General features: G+C 36.4%; 1 protein-coding gene across 1 annotated transcript in view; it reads right to left on the bottom strand.

Moving 5' to 3' along the window:
* ADAMTS3 (ADAM metallopeptidase with thrombospondin type 1 motif 3) overlaps positions 1 to 19,661 on the bottom strand; it is a 233,873-nt gene that overhangs the window by 21,542 nt on the left and 192,670 nt on the right. The window contains exons 6-15 of the mRNA XM_036414250.2: positions 17,474 to 17,557; positions 15,482 to 15,638; positions 14,611 to 14,716; positions 13,908 to 14,051; positions 13,037 to 13,169; positions 11,008 to 11,121; positions 7,107 to 7,252; positions 5,769 to 5,944; positions 4,396 to 4,529; positions 2,677 to 2,800 (exon numbers count right to left, since the gene is read on the bottom strand). Of these exons, the coding sequence (XP_036270143.1) occupies positions 2,677 to 2,800; positions 4,396 to 4,529; positions 5,769 to 5,944; positions 7,107 to 7,252; positions 11,008 to 11,121; positions 13,037 to 13,169; positions 13,908 to 14,051; positions 14,611 to 14,716; positions 15,482 to 15,638; positions 17,474 to 17,557 (1,318 nt within the window). The remainder of the gene's footprint in view (positions 1 to 2,676; positions 2,801 to 4,395; positions 4,530 to 5,768; positions 5,945 to 7,106; positions 7,253 to 11,007; positions 11,122 to 13,036; positions 13,170 to 13,907; positions 14,052 to 14,610; positions 14,717 to 15,481; positions 15,639 to 17,473; positions 17,558 to 19,661) is intronic.

Below are 19,661 nucleotides of genomic sequence, written 5' to 3'. Positions count from 1 at the left end.
ACTCTATTAACTATAGGCGGGGCAATTAGATAAATCAAGTGTAATATCTAATTTCTGTCAAAAAGTAAACAAATAGAGGAAGATGATGCAACTGATACCTTGTATTACAAAACATACAATTTTAGTTTTTATTATGTATAATAATAAAAGCAAATATGCTAATTAGACTGGATGTCCTTCTGGACGTCCTTCCTTCTGGACAAAGCCTCAGTGGGTGGAGGTCCTTGGCCCAGGTGGGTGCGGGCCCGGGCCAAGGCTCCTACATGAATTTCGTGCATAGGCCTTCTATCAGTTATAAATAATAACTGCTGACGGAATTGGAAAGAAATATGTTTGCCAATTGTACCTGGACAATTAACATCTACCTTTGGATAGGTAGATTTATCCAACTTTTCACATTATTCATTAGTGGCTTTAACTAATGGAATAGTAATTTGGGGGTCAGGGTTTCAGCACCTGAGCCAAGGAAAGTCCAGTACAGGAAAAGTACCATGTTTGCCTGAGTGTGCAATGGCTACGAGTAACATGCTTTAGATGCCAAGGACAGGAAAACAGCTTGATTCCGTTTATGGATGCCCATCTTTCTGCAGTGAGCTACAACTTACCCAGTACATTTTTAGCTTCCCTTGTTTCAGCAAGAGAAACATTACGAGCTCCTTTGGGTAAAGTGAAGGCGCCTCTGGTCTTCCCTTAAATAGAATGTCTTTAATTAGTGGAGGTTTTCATGTTTATCAAAGTCTTCCTGTTTCATTGACTATATGATAAGCTATTTATATATATTATTAGGTAAGTTAAAAATATGTTCTGTAATTTTATATGTTGAAGTCAAAATGCATTATACAATAGTTAGCTAATGCCAATAAACTGTTAATAGTCAATGAAAGTAAGACTGAGCATGAATGAAAAATGAGATAGGTGATTTGAAGGTGTGAATACTTGCAGATTTCATTTTCCAGCAACTCGAATTCTGTGTGGCACCGCTTGCTTAAATGTTTCCCTGTTGGAAAAGGTTAATTAGTCTATTGAATGACTTAGTGCAAAGAAGTGGATGTTAGATTATCTTTGAACAGTTTGAATCTGTATGCCTGATGAAAGCTTTCTTCTTTTCTTCTGACCGTGATTCAGAGGTTTAGCATAATTTTGGAGGTGTCTGCAAGAAAGTATCACTAGCTCCTATTAACACAATATAAAGAATAAAAGAGTCTAAAATTTTTCATTACATTCATTCACTCTGAAAAGAAAACAAAATGAATTATTTTACATCTAAAATAATATATAACTGCAGTAAATCACTTCATAAGATAGAGAAAATTATATTTTACTACACTAAATCATTATTTACTTTTATATATAACATTCCAATTCTGTTTGCTTTATTAAAATAATATAATCAGCAAAAAGGGAATATTTGCTTTTTAACAATGTTCAAAGCACAAAATATAGTAAATTACCGCTCCGGAATAACAAAGACATCAATAATTAGAATAAAGAATGCCTAAGAAAACACGCTGGAGTTAAGTCACCTAGCTCTGCCACCCTAAGTATATTAAAGAGCAAAGCAGGGATGTGTGGAATTGACTTGAGTTGGATAGCTGAGGTATAATGAAAATAAAAAGAACTAAGAGAATTATTCCATTTGGATGAAGACCAAGTTTTTTAAAAATAATTTATTTTCTCTTAAAAAGGAAAATTATAGTCACAACTCAAAGTGCACCAAATCATTTTGTATTATTTTGAATGATATAAGAGAAGTTTCTCAAGGGAAGCACCATAAAAATTTTATTTTTAAATGTCAAATTCTCAGAAATATTTGCCTAATAAATACTTATTGAATAACAAAATAATATTTATTATAAACTAAAAAATTTTGCAATAAATGTTTGCATCTACATTTTAATGAAAATCCCAATGGATAATTATGAAACTACTAATATTTTTTATATTCTTTGTGTTTTTATTCCACCTGGTGAAAGTTACCATATCATATGCCTAAGACCAGGTCACTAATTATATAACAAGCACAAAAGTTAACATGCACAAGCAATTATACCATAGATTATTTTTATTTGTATCTCAATTTTGTTTAATATAAAAATTTTTAAAATACATGAAATATGGACCCTAGATTTATAGACTTAGAAATAGGAAAAACCTACTCACTTTTAAACTAAAAGAAGTAAAACTAATATACCCTGTTTCCCCGAAAATAAGACAGTGTCTTATATTAATTTTTTCTCCCAAAGTTGTGCTAGGTCTTATTTTCAGAGGATGTCTTATTTTTGAGGAAACACGGTAATATATTAAATTGTATCTAAAGTTTTGTGATTTCTTTAAGTTCTGATTAAAAATTTATATGCAATAAAAAGTTCAAAATAAGCATCAATTAGATCTAATATATTTTATTAAAAGCAAATTAAACAAAACAGATTTTATCTAATCTCTATAATTAATAGTGATTTTACTTGTTCTTTATCAAAATTTGATAACTTTTTATCATGAATGCTATGGAGCATAAAAAGTTTTTAAAAATATTTCCTTAAAAGGTTATCTGATAAAAATAAATCAGCAGCTAATGTTTTATTATGTTTATAGAGAAAACGCTGCATTCTTAAATGAATTCTCAAAATATACAAATCACAGAGAAGGATACTAAATTCATGAGAGGCCGCATCTTACCAAGTTTCCTGGGAGTTCTGGTAAACGTCCCCTTCACAGTTCGACAATGAGAGTTATCTCCTCCACAGACACCACACTTATCCTCAACCTTGTTAGAACCAATTTCTTTATCACAGCCCACTTTCTGGGGAGAGAAGTGAAATATGGCTAATCTTAATGTGTCAAGTCAAGGTCAGTATCCTAGAGAACAATGACTTTGTTTAATCAGGAGCCCACAGTTAGGCCACATGCACCAAACTTTCATTCTGCCTCTGATTTAAATACCTCAGTCTTTTAATGAACTACTGTGCAATCAAATGACTAGCACTCCAGATAAACTTCCCCCAGTCATATAGTCGTAATCATCATCAAACTTGTATTAAACACAAATGTAGTAGATGCCGAGGAGACGAAAGTTGGTGAGTTTCCCTGGTTGCTCTCATGTTTATAAAGATGAATAATAAAATCGTGAGTTGTACATTAGTACAAGCTTTACAAGTTGGCTAGGGATGGAAGACAAAACTTGTCCAAAGTGGTATAGACATTCACAGGACCCTGAAGGAATCGAGTTTGTGGAAATACATTTTAAGAATGTGGAGGGATTCGAAAAGAGCTATGGAAATTGTATGTTCACATAAAATGGGTTCAGAGAACAATATTTAGCCTTATTTATATATTTATTTATTTATTTATTTTTATCACATGCAGGTTTTTTGCATTGGTTTTTTTTATGGTTTTCAATTCTTTACTAGACAGATATAAATAGAAGATTTTGTATATAAGTCTAACATCTCTCTTAGGGGTAACAGTACTTTTTTGTAATTCATGGGCTTCTTCTAGCTTTGGCTAGCTTTGGATGCCTAACTTTGGAAAGCTGGTGCAAAGCACAGAGCTGTGCAAGGCCTTGAGTGTTTACATTTTCACATTAATATATAACTGGGAATTACTGAAGGTTTTCTGAGCTGGGGCAGCTCCTTAATGTAAATCAGTGTAGGATAAGAACATGTGGCACGCCACAGCACTCAGAAGTCTGAGATGAAATTGCCAGAGGAAAAAATTATCACACACCCATTGATGTGCGAGACATGGGGGAGGTGAAAGATGACCAAACACAGATTTTACTTTCAGGGAAAATTTAGATCAACTATGAGGCACCTGTCCGTGTAAGATTAATTAATATTACACTAGTTGTACTGAAGTGAAAAGAAATCAAACAGGAGCGATGTGTTCAGTTAATAACCATAGTTCCCTATATAAGAACATGAGTAAATAAAAAAACAGCCTTTAAAAAAGAGATTAATGGGGCTAAAAAAATGAGTTTTTGCATCTTCGCTATTTTTGTCCTGAGGAAAGTTTCTATTATCTCTTAAACAAAATATAAAATACATGAAGCATTGAATTTTTTTTTTTAAGTGTACCTTAACAGCAGATGGCTACTGGTCAAGAACACCAAGCAAAGGCATTGTTCCCATGTTGTATTCCCAGCCTACAGATATCACAGTGACTTAGGAAAAGGATTTGGCTGGGAACTAGGACAACTACATTTATGTCTTGATTCGGCCAGTGAGTAAAGTTTGATTTTATTAAGTGCAGTTTCTCCCGGACTTAGCTTCGCTAATGAGTTATTCATATATTTACATCATAATGTGATATCCCACATCTGAAATGGTTTAAAAATTCTGAGAATATGCAGATGAAAGACAGTAGAAGTAGAATTGCAATACATTGCAGGGAGCTCACCACACACTCTCCGCGCACACATATGCTGTAGGGGTCTTTGTAAGAGCAGCGCGTCCCATCATGCACCAGTTGCTTCATGTAGGCAACATTGCCCGTCTCTTTGGATTGACAGTAAAGGTGGCATCTTTTCTTGGCTGCATGAGAATGGAGGGTTAAATCAACTATTTACAGTGGTATATTTGAACAGTATAGTTTATTTTATTTTTTTAAATATAAAGTTTCAACATGATTTCCTGAAAGCAAAAAGAGGTATAAATAAATAAATAAAGACAAGAAGAAATTACACATATTTAACATATTTATTTTAACCAGGTGACCATATGATTTAACATCTAGACTGGAATACTCTTTAGAGTGAAAAAGGGCTCTATTAGTAACTACACAGGGACAACAGGTCTAAACTGGAGCTATCTCACCAACTAGGTTGTGCATCAATCCTGGACTTAGCCACAGCTCTTCAAATGCTTTAAATCAGAACCACTTTACTTTCATTCAGTGGTGCTTATAGCGCCGAAAGGGTTTCTCTTTCATTTAACCCAATGACCTAGTACACCTTTTGCCTTTATATAATCTCAATTAAGTTTAATATAATTTCTGTGACTTGTTTCACCAAAATAGATTGAATAAATAATGCATTTCTTCCTAATGCATTGCAACCTTTAATTTCGACATGGAGGCATCTTTCTTTTAAAACAGTTTTTCAAACTGAACTCAGCAGTGTACTATATAACATGGTAATCAAGTAATTATTTTCTTTTATTCTTCCAAGTAAAAAATATGGTACGAAGTTTCCATTTGAACATAAGTTACTGAAAATTCAAGGGTAATGCTAAACATTTAAAGTGAACATTAAAATTCAAGTGAAACATTAAAAGGAGTTTCCAAGTGTATTTTTTGAAAACTGGTGTTTTCCAACTGTTTTTCAAAAAGTAAAAAGGTTGTGAAGCTTTTGTTGTCATTAAATACTAGCCTTTTTCTTACTCCCGACCCGACTGTAAAAGAACAGTAATTCCCTCTAATTATTCAGAAAGAACAGGTAACAAAATTCCAAAAGTGTTTCCTAGTAGAGGGATTTCCATTGAATGAGGAAACTCGACATCTCTCCCAGGCTTTTCATTTTGTCTGCATTCCATTGGTCTTTTCAGAGGCAATGGTGGTAGTGCTACTTGCCAGGAACTATTCCACAAGTCTTACCGCTCTGGAGAAAGGAGGTCGCTAACCTTATTCTTGGAAACCCAGAAGGACTTACGCTTGCAAGCACCAAGATTTCTAAGTTACCACAGAGGGATCAAGAGTCCAAGGGACTGGTGTAGACAAAGCATAAACTCTAAGTAACCATCCACCCAGCGGGGAAAGGGCAGGCATCTACTCACAGTCAGGATGTTCATAGGGCATCCAGTGGTGTTTGGTGTTCTGGTATTCAAAGTGGGAGTTACGCTGCTGGCACTGCTGTGCTCTGAAGTCTTCAAAGTGCTTTGGGCATTCATCTGTATTACAAAGCTGGTACTCAAAATTAACACCCGGGCAATCCTGACCACCATTGATGGGCCTAAAGAAAATACAACATTTAAAAAGGCCTTTTGGCTCTGGCCCAGCAATGGAAGCTTGCAGACACAGTGCTCGAGGGAGGGCAGAAAGCCAGAGTTTCTGAGCTGCCAGCACCAAGTGAATGAACTCATACTTCCTAATTGCAATTCTTTTCCAAAAGCACCATCCTCTCCCTGCTGAGGGCGGGGAGGGAGCCCAAAAAGTCAACTTCAAGTGGCTTTTCAGACAGTATATTTTAAATGCATGGCAAAAATCTATAAAGAAATAAAAACATAGATATGAACTTGAAAAATTTATATTTTCTACCATGCATAAAACATGTAGATGCAGCCCAAAGTGACTGCGACCACAGCTCTATGCCTCAGTTTCCCATCTTTTCTTCCTTAGAGAAATATTGAGAGGATTGAATACATTAACATATTTAAAAGACTTAGAACAGAGTGTGGCTCATAGTGAAACTTAGCTGCTCTTACTACTGTAATTTTTATTGCTTTATTGATTTCTACTACCACCATCTCTTCCTGTGAAGACATGTATGTGACCTCAGTCTTTATAAAAAACATGTTCAAAGCCATCTGCTGCCAGACACACAGGTATACTCACATTTTAAAACTCTAGACAAGGAAGAATGTCCTAAGGTTAATATTTTGGTTATTTTTTCCCTTAGAAAATAATTTTTTTTGAGTGCCCAATAGGAATTCAATCAATTTAGTCTGAGTGAATAAGTTGATAACTTTGCCCAAACAGCTCTTTGGCCTTCTTCTACCATCTTTATTTTGTTGTTGCCCTGCCCCAAAACATCCCTCTTCTAACCCAAGTGAGTAAGCATATTTATTTGGTGCTACTGCCACCGTGACACACCTGTGCTTCTAACAGAGGGTCTAATGGACTTGGTGCCCAGGCCCTGAGCACAGTGATGGGCTTCCCTACTCAACTCCTTTTTATTCCTAAATGGCCGTTTCTTCAAAAATCTCTAATCTTCATTTGAGCCTCTCATCTATAGTTCACAAAATTGATAAATGGAGATTTACCCAAAACAGACACTTAAAGCCTTGGTTTTCATGCTATGTATTTTACATGTAGTATACAAAATAGTAATAACATTATACTGAAGCATTTTCTAGCCTTTACAAAAATGACAGAATTACTGGGGTCATACTCACATTGGATTGTTGCACTGACGTGTTCTGAAACGAACACCAGTTCCACACGTCCTGGAACAGGAGCCAAATTTGGTCCATGACCCCCAATTGCCATCTTGTTTTTGTTGGTTAGCATTCTTCCACATGCAGTGGCCCTTGTAGCACCACTTAGGAAAATGACAAAGGGCAATTATGAAAATCATGCATATGCTAAAGCTAAAGTTGTTATATAAGAACCACCAATGAAAGGGCTTTATTCCTCCAACCCCCACCATGTGGAAATGTATTTAAAATGACCCCAAAGCAATAATATAGTTAATATGCTAAGTAGTGTCCAACTGTCCGGGTAATGACATCACATAGCAATGCACAGCTTTCTCTCCCTAGCAACTAGACCCCTGGGAGTTTCTTCAGCCCAGGTACATGACTTGCTTTATAGCCAGATGCAAAAATTTCACAGTTTAAACAAATGTCTGTGAAGCATTTTCATGTGCCTCATCTCATTTGATCCTCAGGGAAGACCTGGAGTACGTAGATAGGATACTCAATGAAATCCTATTTTCTTTTCATTAGCCTAGGGGTGTCGAACTCAATCAGAGAAGGGGCCAAAATCTAAAATCCAGCCTAAATCGCGGGCCGAATGGTTTACTGAACAGTCATAAACTGTCATTGTGATGGAAACGCAGCGGAGTGCAGTGATGACAGCGCGGTGCGGGCCACATTGCAAGGCCTGGTGGGACGGATTTGGCCGGCGGGCCTTGTGTTTGACACATGTGCATTAGCCAGAAAACAGAGATTTAGAAAGCTTAGAAACTTGACCTAACTAAAAAGGAAGTAAGAAGTTGTGGACCTTGCAAATGATTTCAGGTTTTCTCACTGAGAAGAATATAGTCAAACACTACTGCAGTTAAATATTTTACCCTTTGGTCTCCCTATGTGATCTACAACAATAATCTACTTCATGTTGATTTTTAGTGCTGTTTTGTTGACAACTACCTGAAAGAGAAGTTGGGGTGTTTCACTGGACTGGAAAAAGTTTAGCTACATCAGAAAGCAGGTCTAATTAAGCAAGTTTATTTTATATATAACTTAGCCTTTTATATATATCTAAGAGGCTAAGTTGACTCAAGCATTACGACATATATAAAGCTCTTGCTGGCACAAATTGCACGTATGTGTTTCAATCAGTCATTGTAGATCATTAATTTGGTTGTTTGTGTTGACATTCTGAAGCTGAAAGAAAGCAGTGTTATCATATGGAAGTAACAATGGTGATTAAATAAGTAGTAATAGTGATATGGATAGATATAATTATCCCAATGTAGCTGAAGTTGCCATCATATTCAAAAATAAAGATGGAGGACATCCTTTTGAAAGGGACTTGCTCATTCATTGTAAACCAGATCCCAATAATCTGAATGCCACTCACATGAAACAAATCAGTATCCTGATTCCTATATTAGTTGCAATGACTATCATTTTCCCACATGATGAATAAGACTGGGGAACCGATATTGCATTAAGACTCAGAGACGACAGTGTAATCTACAATAATACTAGATTCAACAGATGATGCCAAAAAGGAAAATTTCCCCATCAAATTTCTTAACAGTGTTACTTCTTCGGGAATCCCATGTCCTAAATTAGAATTGAAAGTAGGTGCAATCATCATGCTATTGAGAAATCTTAATAGTAAATAGGGTCTTTGTAATGGCACTAGATTTATTATCAAAAGATTGTGACCTAACATAATCAAAATTGAACTATTAACAGGATCTGAGGAAGGAGAGGTTGTTCTGATTCCAAAAATTTATTTGTCCCTGTCTTACACTAGCCTCAGTATTAGAATAAGTTTAATCAATGTATCAGTCATTGTTTTTACCAGTTGTTTTTATATCATGTTTTTATTGTTTTTATATCATGTCCTTGTTGTTCTTATATCATGTTGTTATTATTTTAAATCATTTATATATTATTTTCATATGCATTTTACTAATTTTCTTTCATCTCTGACACTTCTGTTATAAAGAGTGAATCACAATATTAAAATATTACTTCCAATTAATTTCCTTTCCAAGTGCACAAATCCCTTCACCAGGCCACTAGTTATAACAATAAGGTTCCCTCTACAAAGGGTAATTTAGACTTACTAGTATGTTTTTAAGTATAAAATTGAAATGAAAAAAAAATAATTCATTCTCAAGAAGCTTTAGATGATACATTTATTGGTGAGTATCAAACGTGACCAATAAAAATGATACCTAATTTGCACAGCAGGTAATGTGGGACATTGGAACCTGGAGAAGATCATGAGTAACATGAGACATCTGACCAGTAAGCAATGACGTGGGAACTGCCAGCACTCTGACAACACGAGGCACCTACCTGACAGTGCCTGGCACACCGCAGGTGCTCAAAGGTATTCTTTCCCCTTCCAACATTTTGACTTGCTTTTTTATCCCACAATAAAAGTGTTTCTTACAACTCAACTCTGGTAAATTTGAATATAATACAAGTGAGTTTCAGGAAGTTGGATGTTTGGAGTTCATTTGAAGGATATCTTTTTCATAAATCAAAAATGAATCAGCTCACTGTTGCTCTTGTTTTTTTAGTCAAAAGTTTGTAATACTAAATTGCCCCACAGCTGCACACATATGTTTAACATAGTGCCTAACAAACTTTAAACATGAATAATGGCCCTAACCAGTTTGGCTCATTGAATAGAGCATCAGCCTGCAGACTGAAGGGTCCCAGGTTTGATTCCGGTCAAGGGCATGTACCTTGGTTTGCAGGCACATCCTCAGTAGGGGGTGTGCAGGAGGCAGCTGATCAGTGTTTTTCTCTCATCGATGTTTCTAACTCTTTCCTCTCTGCGAAAAATCAATAAAATATATTTTTAAAATAAACACGAATAATGGCAGGTTTTGTTTTATTATTATTATTAGCATTATTGTTATGCTTGCAAGCCTTGTTGCAAGCATATTTTGCAAGAGCTTTAAAGGGCATTAAAAGAACTAAAAGCTTTATGAATCATCAATGTCAGCTTTTGATCCTATCTACCATATCTTATTTCCAAACTCGTAAAGGCACTTCAACTTGAGTTCTTAACATGCCTTTGTTTTGGAATGGGTGATCTTTCCCCTTATGAGTAAGGAGCATGGCACTTGGCCAGTTTCTGAGCAATCAATCCTGACTACACAATTTGAGATTTAAAACCCCTGGGCATCTTTCCCCAAAGAAGCAAGGCCAAATCTTCTGTATAAATTCACAGGACTTTATTTCTGGACAACTTTCACAAGGAGTGGGACGCCAACAAGTAAATCAAATCCCATTAACAAGGTCCCAGATAGTCTGCTGAGCCGCTGCTTCATGATCTATCAGTAGTGGGTTGAATAGTCCCAAAGATCTCAGGTCCTAAAATCTGTAAATATTACCTTATTTGGAAAAGAGTCTTTTGTAGGTGTGATAAAATTAAGAGCTTTGAGGGGAGGTTATCCTTCATTATCCATGTGGGCTCTAAATGTCATCATGTGTATCTATCCTCATAAGAGGAGGGGCAGAGGGACATTTGCAAACAGAAGAAGAGAAGGGAGCAATGTGGTCATGAAGTTGGAGATTGGGATGGTGCAGCCATAAGTCAAGGAATGTGGGCAGCCACTGGAGGAAGAGGCAAGAACAGACACTATTACAGAGTATGGTCCTGCCCACATGTTGATTTTAGCTCAGAGAAACTGTGAGAAAATACATTTCTGTTATTTTAAGCCATTGAGCTTATGGTAATCTGTTAGAACAGTTGTTGGAAGCTACTCTATAATATTAGTACATTACCATAATGAAACCTCACGTGCTATGGTCCTCATAAAAATGACAATACAGCTATGTCCTTCATTTTTCAGATTAAATCTCAATAGTACAGACTCACTTTTCCAGCAGCACATTCAGTCCCATCAAGTGGGGGTCCCTTTTTAGTCTTACAAAAGTAGGGGTTATCAGGATGGCTACACCACAGCTGTTTACATGGGTCAAAGGTTCGGAACTGAAAGAGAATCAAAATCACAATGAAATACAGAGAGTAGGACATGCACCAACATCTTCTGTTTCAATTTCAAGCCCATAGCCTAAGTTGTGGCGTGTTGAGAGAAAAAAACTAATGCCCAAGAATTCTAAGCAGAGAATAGTTTTATTCTGCTTTTCTAAAATAACAGTGATGAACGATTTGTCTGGAAGTCTCCAGTTGACTCAGTAATTCTACATGCCAATTCTATTTTCTGGTTTTCAAGTAGACAATATTAGAATTTAAAATAGTAGTTATTATGGACATTTTAAATGTGAAAACCTATTATAATGGTTTTGTAGCTTTCGAGCTATCAAAACAGCTTCTCTATACCCCTAAGTATGGATTAAGTCAGATATAAATAATAAAAATGCCCATTGTAATGATCTGACTAAAAGCAGAAAATATCTTTCAAATTTTCTATGTAAGATAACATATTCCAGGTGTAACAAATTATTATAATACATTCATGTAGTTTATAAAATACCTTCTATGCATTTGAGTCTCACAACAATCCATGGCTGAGAAACATGGGTTATAAGATAAGGCTATTGCTATGGTTACATGTGGGACAGTAACATAGCCCAACTGGAGTCTTAGTTTTCTCAATCTTAACACTGTTTTTTTTTTTTTTTTTTCCCGAAACACCACATTATAGTACGTAAATGTATGTGTCAGCATACATATTTGTGTGTGCTCTTACCTGTTCTCCTTCTAACTATAAACACCTTACCATTCTTCAGATAGATTTAAAAAAAAATATCCAACACCAATTTATTCATATGTAATTGCCTACACCACCAATTATATTGGTCAGAACTTTTTCTTCATTAGTACTCATTTGGGGCCTGGGTTTTTTGTTCTAATCCCTATTACTTAAGGGATTTTCAAGTCAAAACTTCAATGCAGGTGATTAGGAGCTGGCAATGTATAGTTCATAGACAAGCCCATGGCTGTCGCTATCAGCATATGGAAGATTTGAAACATCAGATCAACTCCTTTCAGTACCATGAAATACTTTCTTTTGTTTTATTTATTTATTTATTTTATAACACATAAAGCTTTCTCCAACAAACAAAAAAGCCATTTTTGTAGTGAACTACTACATCCTCAACATGGAAATTTAAAGACACCTCCCTCTAAACTGAATAGCTACATGGAAGACTGGCTCTAGTGGATTTCACTGAGCATTGGTTATGTGCCCGCCATTGTGCCAAGCGCTTTAGTTATACTATGAAATTGAACCCTGACAACAATTCTGTGAGATGAACACTATGATTATCCATATTTTACATGAGGAAACTAAACAGACAGTTTGAAGAAGGTGCTCGAAATCATACATCTAGCAAATGTTGGGTCCAGGCCCTCATGACTCACCAGTCTGACTATGAAGCCAGTAGCCCTGACCTCCATGCTCTACCACGTGATTCTCACAGGAGAATAAACTAGTATTGCCCTTCTCTGTGCTCACAGCTACATGGAATCCTGGTCAACAAGCTAATGAAAAGCCACCTACCTAAGGCTTAAATGTAATCTCTGAAGGTCACAAAAACCAAGGAAGCAACAGAGCATAAAATTTGGAGCTGACAACCTTGGTTTCAATATCCAGCTCTCCTATTTACCAGATGTGCAATTTAAGCAAGTTGCTTATACTCTGTAAATCTTGGCTTTTTCATCTGTAAAATACAAGTATACCAACTTCCATCTAGTCTGTCACAAGTATTAATAAGACAGTATATTTAAAGCATTAAGGTTTAATACGCAGTGACATGGCAAACACAAAATCCTTGGAAGAGATTCTCATACTCACACCAGTGAGCCTGTAAAGCTCGACAAACAGGAGCTACACAAAATAGAATTCAAGAAGCAATATCTAAATTGATTGTGAGAAACATACCGCAGTGCACATTTTATAACCAACCCCGAAGTCAAAACGACATTGTTCATCCATAGAATAATTGATTCCAGGAAGTTCTGGGAGTTTGGGCCAATCATGTTCAAATGGGTCATCAAGGAGACAGTCATAAGAACTGTAGGAAGGAAAACATCACACATAGTTTAATGTTCATTCTTTTATGTTGTCCTAATGAAAAAATTACCCAGAAGTTTTATACTCTGAAACTTAATTAGATCAGAGCAAGGACACAAACGCTTATCTTTAAAGGTTTTTGGTTTTAGTTCCATTCGTAAACAAGACCCTTCACCCTTATTCATCCCAGGAAAAAGGAGTCAAACAGGACTTCGGGATGCAGTATAACTGTGACATCCTTTTTCATGTCCTGGAGCTCCTGTTGAGTGTGACACATATAAAACAGGATGTAGGTGCTATTATGAAGGCATCACAGGACCATCTCCTCATCCTCAACTCAAATATGACCATTTGTCAAAGATTCCATAAAGAATTTACTAAAAACAAAAATCATAGTTAAATATCAGGCTTTAAATTTCCAGGCTTATGGCTTAAAATATTGTGATTGTATTATGGAATCACAGGCCTGGCGCACAAAATTTATGCACGGAGGGGGTGTTCCCTCAGCCCAGCCTGCACCCTTTCCCCTTGGGGGATGTCCGACTGTTGGTTTAGGTCTGATCCCTTTGGGACTGTGCCAACAGCTCTGAATCATAAGAAAATGTTTACTGTGAACAGCAGTTTTCATTCACTGTGAGTTTTGTTAGGAAGAAGATGCTAAGAGTCAGTTTCCCATCTCTGTTTTTCTGTATTTCTGCTAGAATATACATGCTCTCAGGACATGCAGAGAGGGACACACTGGATGTATCTTTTCAGTTCTTGGCCGCTGCACCGGGACCAGTGGTAACGATGAAACGCCGCTTGCACCAAGGGAGCCATGACGCTTCCCATCGCAGTCTCATCACCGCACCTATTGCCTTGTCCATCATGCTCCATTCCCAGCCTGGAACACAAAGTGAGATCTCACTGGTAAGAATCACAGGGGCCAAGGCTTTTGCTTATTTTCTGTTTTAAAAATAAATACTGTAGGTCCTCAATTATGTCATTCTGTGTGATATCCTTTCCTTATAATGTTGATGAGATACCGAAGAAATATAACTGGTTTGTACCGACGGGCCTATGGTAGAACTGGTTTCATTACGAGTCATTCTGCTTAAAGTTGCAGAACCTATCGTCCATGTTAAGTGAGGGCTTACTGTATAGGGAAATACGTACTTTTTAAGGGAACATGGCTGTTGTGGAGGAGCTGCAGGCATTGTGCAATAGAGAACTGGACAGAAATGCCTTTCTAATTTTATAGCCATGAAAAGTGGAAGGGTGCCTGCAGCTAGAGTTGCTCATTTGGTTTCAGTGCATGACCTCTTCAGTGTCTCAGCTCCTCACACTTGGCAAGGGACGGGAGTTGCATGCTGGCATGCCCTCTGCCCACACTGCAAACAATGCTGAGAAAAGCAGGGAAGAAAAGACCTTTTCTGGCTTTCTAGCTGTCAACAGTGACTTACACATGGCCGGTTTCATGGGCTACTACAAAAGCAGATGAAAAACCATCCTCATGATTCAGGGTACAACTTCTCACTGGATGACACATGCCTGTGACTGGAGCATATCCTGTAGAGAATAACAATTACTTTTATTTTAATTTTATGAGAGAACCCATTAAGAATTACTACTGGATCTTTGCCTAGGAAAAAAAAGAAAAGAAAAAGCTTTTTAGGAAACAGAGGCAGTATTATTCCCCGCTAGCATTGTGCCACATTCTCTTGGGAAAGCGACAGGTAATGGTCTTTGAAAAGATTCATTGGGTCTGCATTTTCTCCTTCTCTATAAGGGAAGGAACTGCCTGGGATTAACATTCTGTTCTGCCTACCAACTAAGCGTTGTCTTTCTGGTTTAGTGAATGGTCCTTCATATCATGGTATCAATGAAGGGAGCCAGAAATTCCATCAACATTGAAAAGAAAATTGTTGGTCTTCTTTTTTCCAAAGCCCACCCCGGAATGTATTAGTTCACTGTAAGTTGCCTTCAGAAGAGAGCTTTTTGGCAGCAGTCACTTCTCATGGCATCTCTCTTCCCATTCCAACGCTGAGTGGAGATCACACTGCATTTTACAGCCCCTCCTCCACACCTCAAAATGCACAATCATTATGTTAAAGGCAAGCATAATTTATTATGGAACCCAACTGGCATTTAATACAGTGAATTCCACAGGAGTCACTGGAAGTAATAGAAAGAAAACGTATGCTTGGCTGATGCACGGTAAAAAGTAGATGGAGGAAGAGATATAAAATGAACATTAGAACAGACTCCCTGATTTAAGGTTGCTTTGGAAAAGTCATGCCCTTAAGTTTTTCTTCTACACCTGAATGGAAATACCTTGCATTCCAGCAGGTCCAAAGTCTTGCCTGGTTAAGAAAATTGCATGGTCATGGTGTTCAGAGTGGTTGGGATCCGATTTTTGTTGTTGGCAAGCCCAACGACACACATTCTCCAAGCTTCTGGATGGATTTCCCCTTTCGATGAGGCTGATGGACTGAGAGGGAATAATATATTGAAGACACACATAACATTTTCCCAAAGGCTTCTTTTAATAACTTTAGCTGAAGTTAACATTTGGGATTACAGCATTTAAATAATGTTCAGTAATATTATTTGGGAGCTATTTAGATACCTACTTTAGTTTGGGAATTTTAAATGCCCAGGAAGGAGCTCTTTACGATAATCAGTATTACCTGTGTGAAAGGTGACTGACACCATATATGGTAATATGTGATGCTGAGATTTGTTATTGTGAGGCAACTCAATGTTAGTCATGGGGTTAAGAACTCCTAGTAATCTAAATATTTCCTAATTCAGCTTAGATTTTTAGTTTCACAGGTATTAAGAATAAAAACAGAGGAAAGATTCTGGTATGAGACTTTTATCCAGAGCTGTTTTAGTGAAAGATCTAGAATTAAGATTTTTGTTGGGAGGGGTCCAGCATTAATCAACATATGGGGAGAATATAAGTTCTTCAATGAGCTGGCAAAGCTGATCAAATCTTAGTTAATGGGGAGTGGTCAAATTCTATAGACCTCACACTGTGAAAACCAACTCTCCTTTTTAAGCTCACAGCAATGAAGAGAGGTAGGGGTGTAGACTTATCTTGTTCCAATAGAAGGATTGGAGTTCCTTGGAATGTTGCTACTGTCACATTACTGACCAGGAGTTAAAAGTTCAGGGGGAAAGGGACCATCCCTTAAGAACCAGGAGCCACACTTCCCAGAGTAGCTCTGCTGGAATGAGAAATTGAACTTGCAACCCCAAATTAATTAGTCTCTGCTTGGCTGACAGGCTGAGAGTTTTATTATATTTCAGCAAATGTTGTTATCAATGTTTACATTCTTAACAAAATTAGCGAGGTTTGTTATATGCTGATCGCAAACTTCTCCAAGAAAATAATGTAACAGCCAATGAAGGCTGTTAACATCTCCTGCTGGAGTTGACTTGGATTCAGTGTCATCAATGCAAAGTCCGTCAGGTTTATGGGATAAATGAAAGATCAATGACCCCTCTTATTGGAAAATGATAAGTGGATGTTAAATATATGATGAAATGCAAGCCTGTGGATTTTTTTTTCTATTTGCTTAACTATATAATTTCATTAGTATTTCATAATAAAAAAATTAATTATGGGAGGGGTATATAATTTTAAACATCAAGAAAATTGCCAAGTTATCACTTTCCCTATATTTTCTCACCAAAGGGAGAAACCATTTTATCCTTTGCATTATTTCCAAGGTCAGGGACACATCTAGTGCCAGTATGAAGTCAAATATAGTTAGTTACATCACATGAAGTGCCTACTATGTGCATTTTGACCTAACATTTAATTTTCAAAAGGACCGAAGCTCTTTTAAATTTAAATACTCACTATATGCTTTACTTTTAAAAAACAAATCATGTGAGAAAAGGATCTTTGTCCTTTTTCTTCACTGATATATCTGAAGCATCTAGAAAGCATCTGTCACACACTCAATATGCTTGGAAAGGAAAAAATGAATCATAAATTTTATAATAATGATAAGACTAAGATATTCTCTTTCCTCACAATGGTATCCATTTTTATTATCATGCTTGATGTCAGGATAACTATCTACTACTCTATTACAAAGATAAACAAAGGGAATGGTACCAGCACACAAATCATTGATTACCCACTCAAAGTTGGAGATCTCTACTCACACTGTGACTATTTTTTTTTTAATCAAACTGAGGTTTGCATGAGACTTATCTATGCCATCTTTTGACTGAAGCTTCAACAATTTAATCTTCTACTTGCTGACTCAGTCCTTAACATCATAGTTCACATCTTGTAAGACAGCTTACCTTTGCATAACCCAGCATGATCATGCGCACCAGGACCACATTTATATGTATTCCGAGGGACTCATCATGGTAAATTTCATTCACCTAGAAGCAAAGTAGATAATTACTAAAAGAAAGGGAACACGGAGGACTTTGTCAAATGTGTTATATCTAAGGGAAGAGCCATGTAATTATAAGTACTGAAGTCAAATCATTTTTTAGAAAAATGTAGTTTAAATTGAACTCTGAGATGAGATCATTTTTAGCTTTGGGATAATTGTTAGTATGTGAATTACTGAATTTGCACACTATGAAATATCATGAACATAAAGAATATGCTTTAAAAAGGCCTAATTAAACTACTGTAGTTAGTCAACATGTGCTAAAATCCACATATAACATTTACCAAAAGCAACCACTAGAGGGTGACTCTGGTGAAGCCTCTGCTAGCTGTGGCAGCTGGGGTGGTGTGTCCCTTGAGAGAGCCTGTGTTCAGGGATAGGAGCCTCTCAGTGCCCCTCCCCCAGAGAAATGCAGCAACTTGGCAATGATTATTTACAAGTCCAACAGAATAAAAGTTCTTCCATATTTGAATTACTACAATGTGATTGTGTGAGTGCATATCAGATGAGTGCATGTCAGGCCTGGATAGAGCTCAGAAAAGCAAAGTTGAGTACTTGCTTTTATTTAATATTTAAAGTTACACTGAAATGTCTAAAAGTGATGGGGTATACTGTGAAATCATAGATATTAGGATTTAAGCGAACTCAGAGGGCATAGTCCAAGATAATTTTATACAAATGAGGAAGAGAGAGCCTTTAGATATTAACTGACATACAAAAACACACAGAAAGTTATTGGCAGATATGAATCCAAAGTGGACTGTTTCTGTATTTTCTGTGGAATCTAGTGCAAAAAAATTAGTGTGACGAGGAACACTTCATAAGTTCAGAGATGCCAGCAGGAATGGGAAAGGCGAAGCTACCCAACTGGATTACAAAGTTAGCTGTAATAACTAAAAGGGGGATGGAAAACCAACTGCAGTTCCACTTGCGGTCCAGGAGGTTTGGACAGTAAGCATGGAAAATTAAAAACCTACAGAGAAAAAAAAATAGGTTTCAAATTTTAAAAATCTTACAGAAAGAGGCTTTAAAAGAAATATAACTAAAAAATGGTAGAATGCTCTATTAAAAAAAACAAAAAAACGCTCATGAATCATAAAATTGTGAAATGCCACATTCACCAAGATATAGACCAAGAAATCTCAAATGAAATGTTTCAAGAATCAAATGGGACTTCATAGAACACCTTAGAAAACCAAAATCTTCAATGTGGACTAAAGGCATCTGCTTGGAATTAGCAACATGGTCTCACTCAACACGCACTTAGGTCATTGTAATTTTCAATGTAAAAAACGAAAAGGTTGAATGCAATGTTAGAAAAAAGGAAAAGCAATGTCAGTAAATACATTATAAAATATGCATTACCAGTACTTTTTAAAATGTGAATAAAAATTGGAGAATACAAATGAAAACTAAAGAAAAGTAACTAAGTTTTAAAAAAGTGAATTGATTTCTGGAGCAGAGGTGATAGAAAGGAAGGAGGAACTTACAGCCATTGCAGGATAGCAGTGACAGCTGCACTTTTAAATGCTACAGGGGGAAAAAACCTACACCAGAAAGTCCTGGGAACACACAATTAACAAACTTTGGTGATAATGGCAAATAACTTGTGAAAGATGAGTTAGTATGATGTACATCTATTACCCCCTAAATTAATAGATACCTTTGTATTTGGTGAATTTTAAAATCAGTACATTGCCAAGAAACTATAATGGGAAAATTCACATTGTCAATGGCAATATTACACAAATATATTTCATGAAAATATCACTTATATAATATAAAATGATGGAATAAAGGGGCACTTTTAAAAATTTACCATTCACTAAGAGAAAACTTTTATTTAACAAAAGTCAGATTATTATTATTTGTGTGTGTGTGTGTGTGTGTTTGTGTGTGTGTGTTTTATGTTACACTAATTATGCCAAGCTAATTAGGTAATAGGATTCTGATAGAACCAAAATTAGTTATGGAGTATTCTAAGTCAGCACACACTCATGAAACTGTCAGAGGGTAAATTTAAACTTTATGGGTAGCATCTAAAGCAGTATATGCATACTTAGAAGAAAGCATTCTTTCAGTGTGGC

Source organism: Pipistrellus kuhlii, unplaced genomic scaffold (assembly GCF_014108245.1).
Source record: "Pipistrellus kuhlii isolate mPipKuh1 unplaced genomic scaffold, mPipKuh1.p scaffold_m20_p_1, whole genome shotgun sequence".
Taxonomy (NCBI): domain Eukaryota; kingdom Metazoa; phylum Chordata; class Mammalia; order Chiroptera; family Vespertilionidae; genus Pipistrellus; species Pipistrellus kuhlii.
The sequence above is the reverse complement of the archived record's forward strand: the minus strand, read 5'-3'. Positions and strand labels throughout refer to the sequence as shown.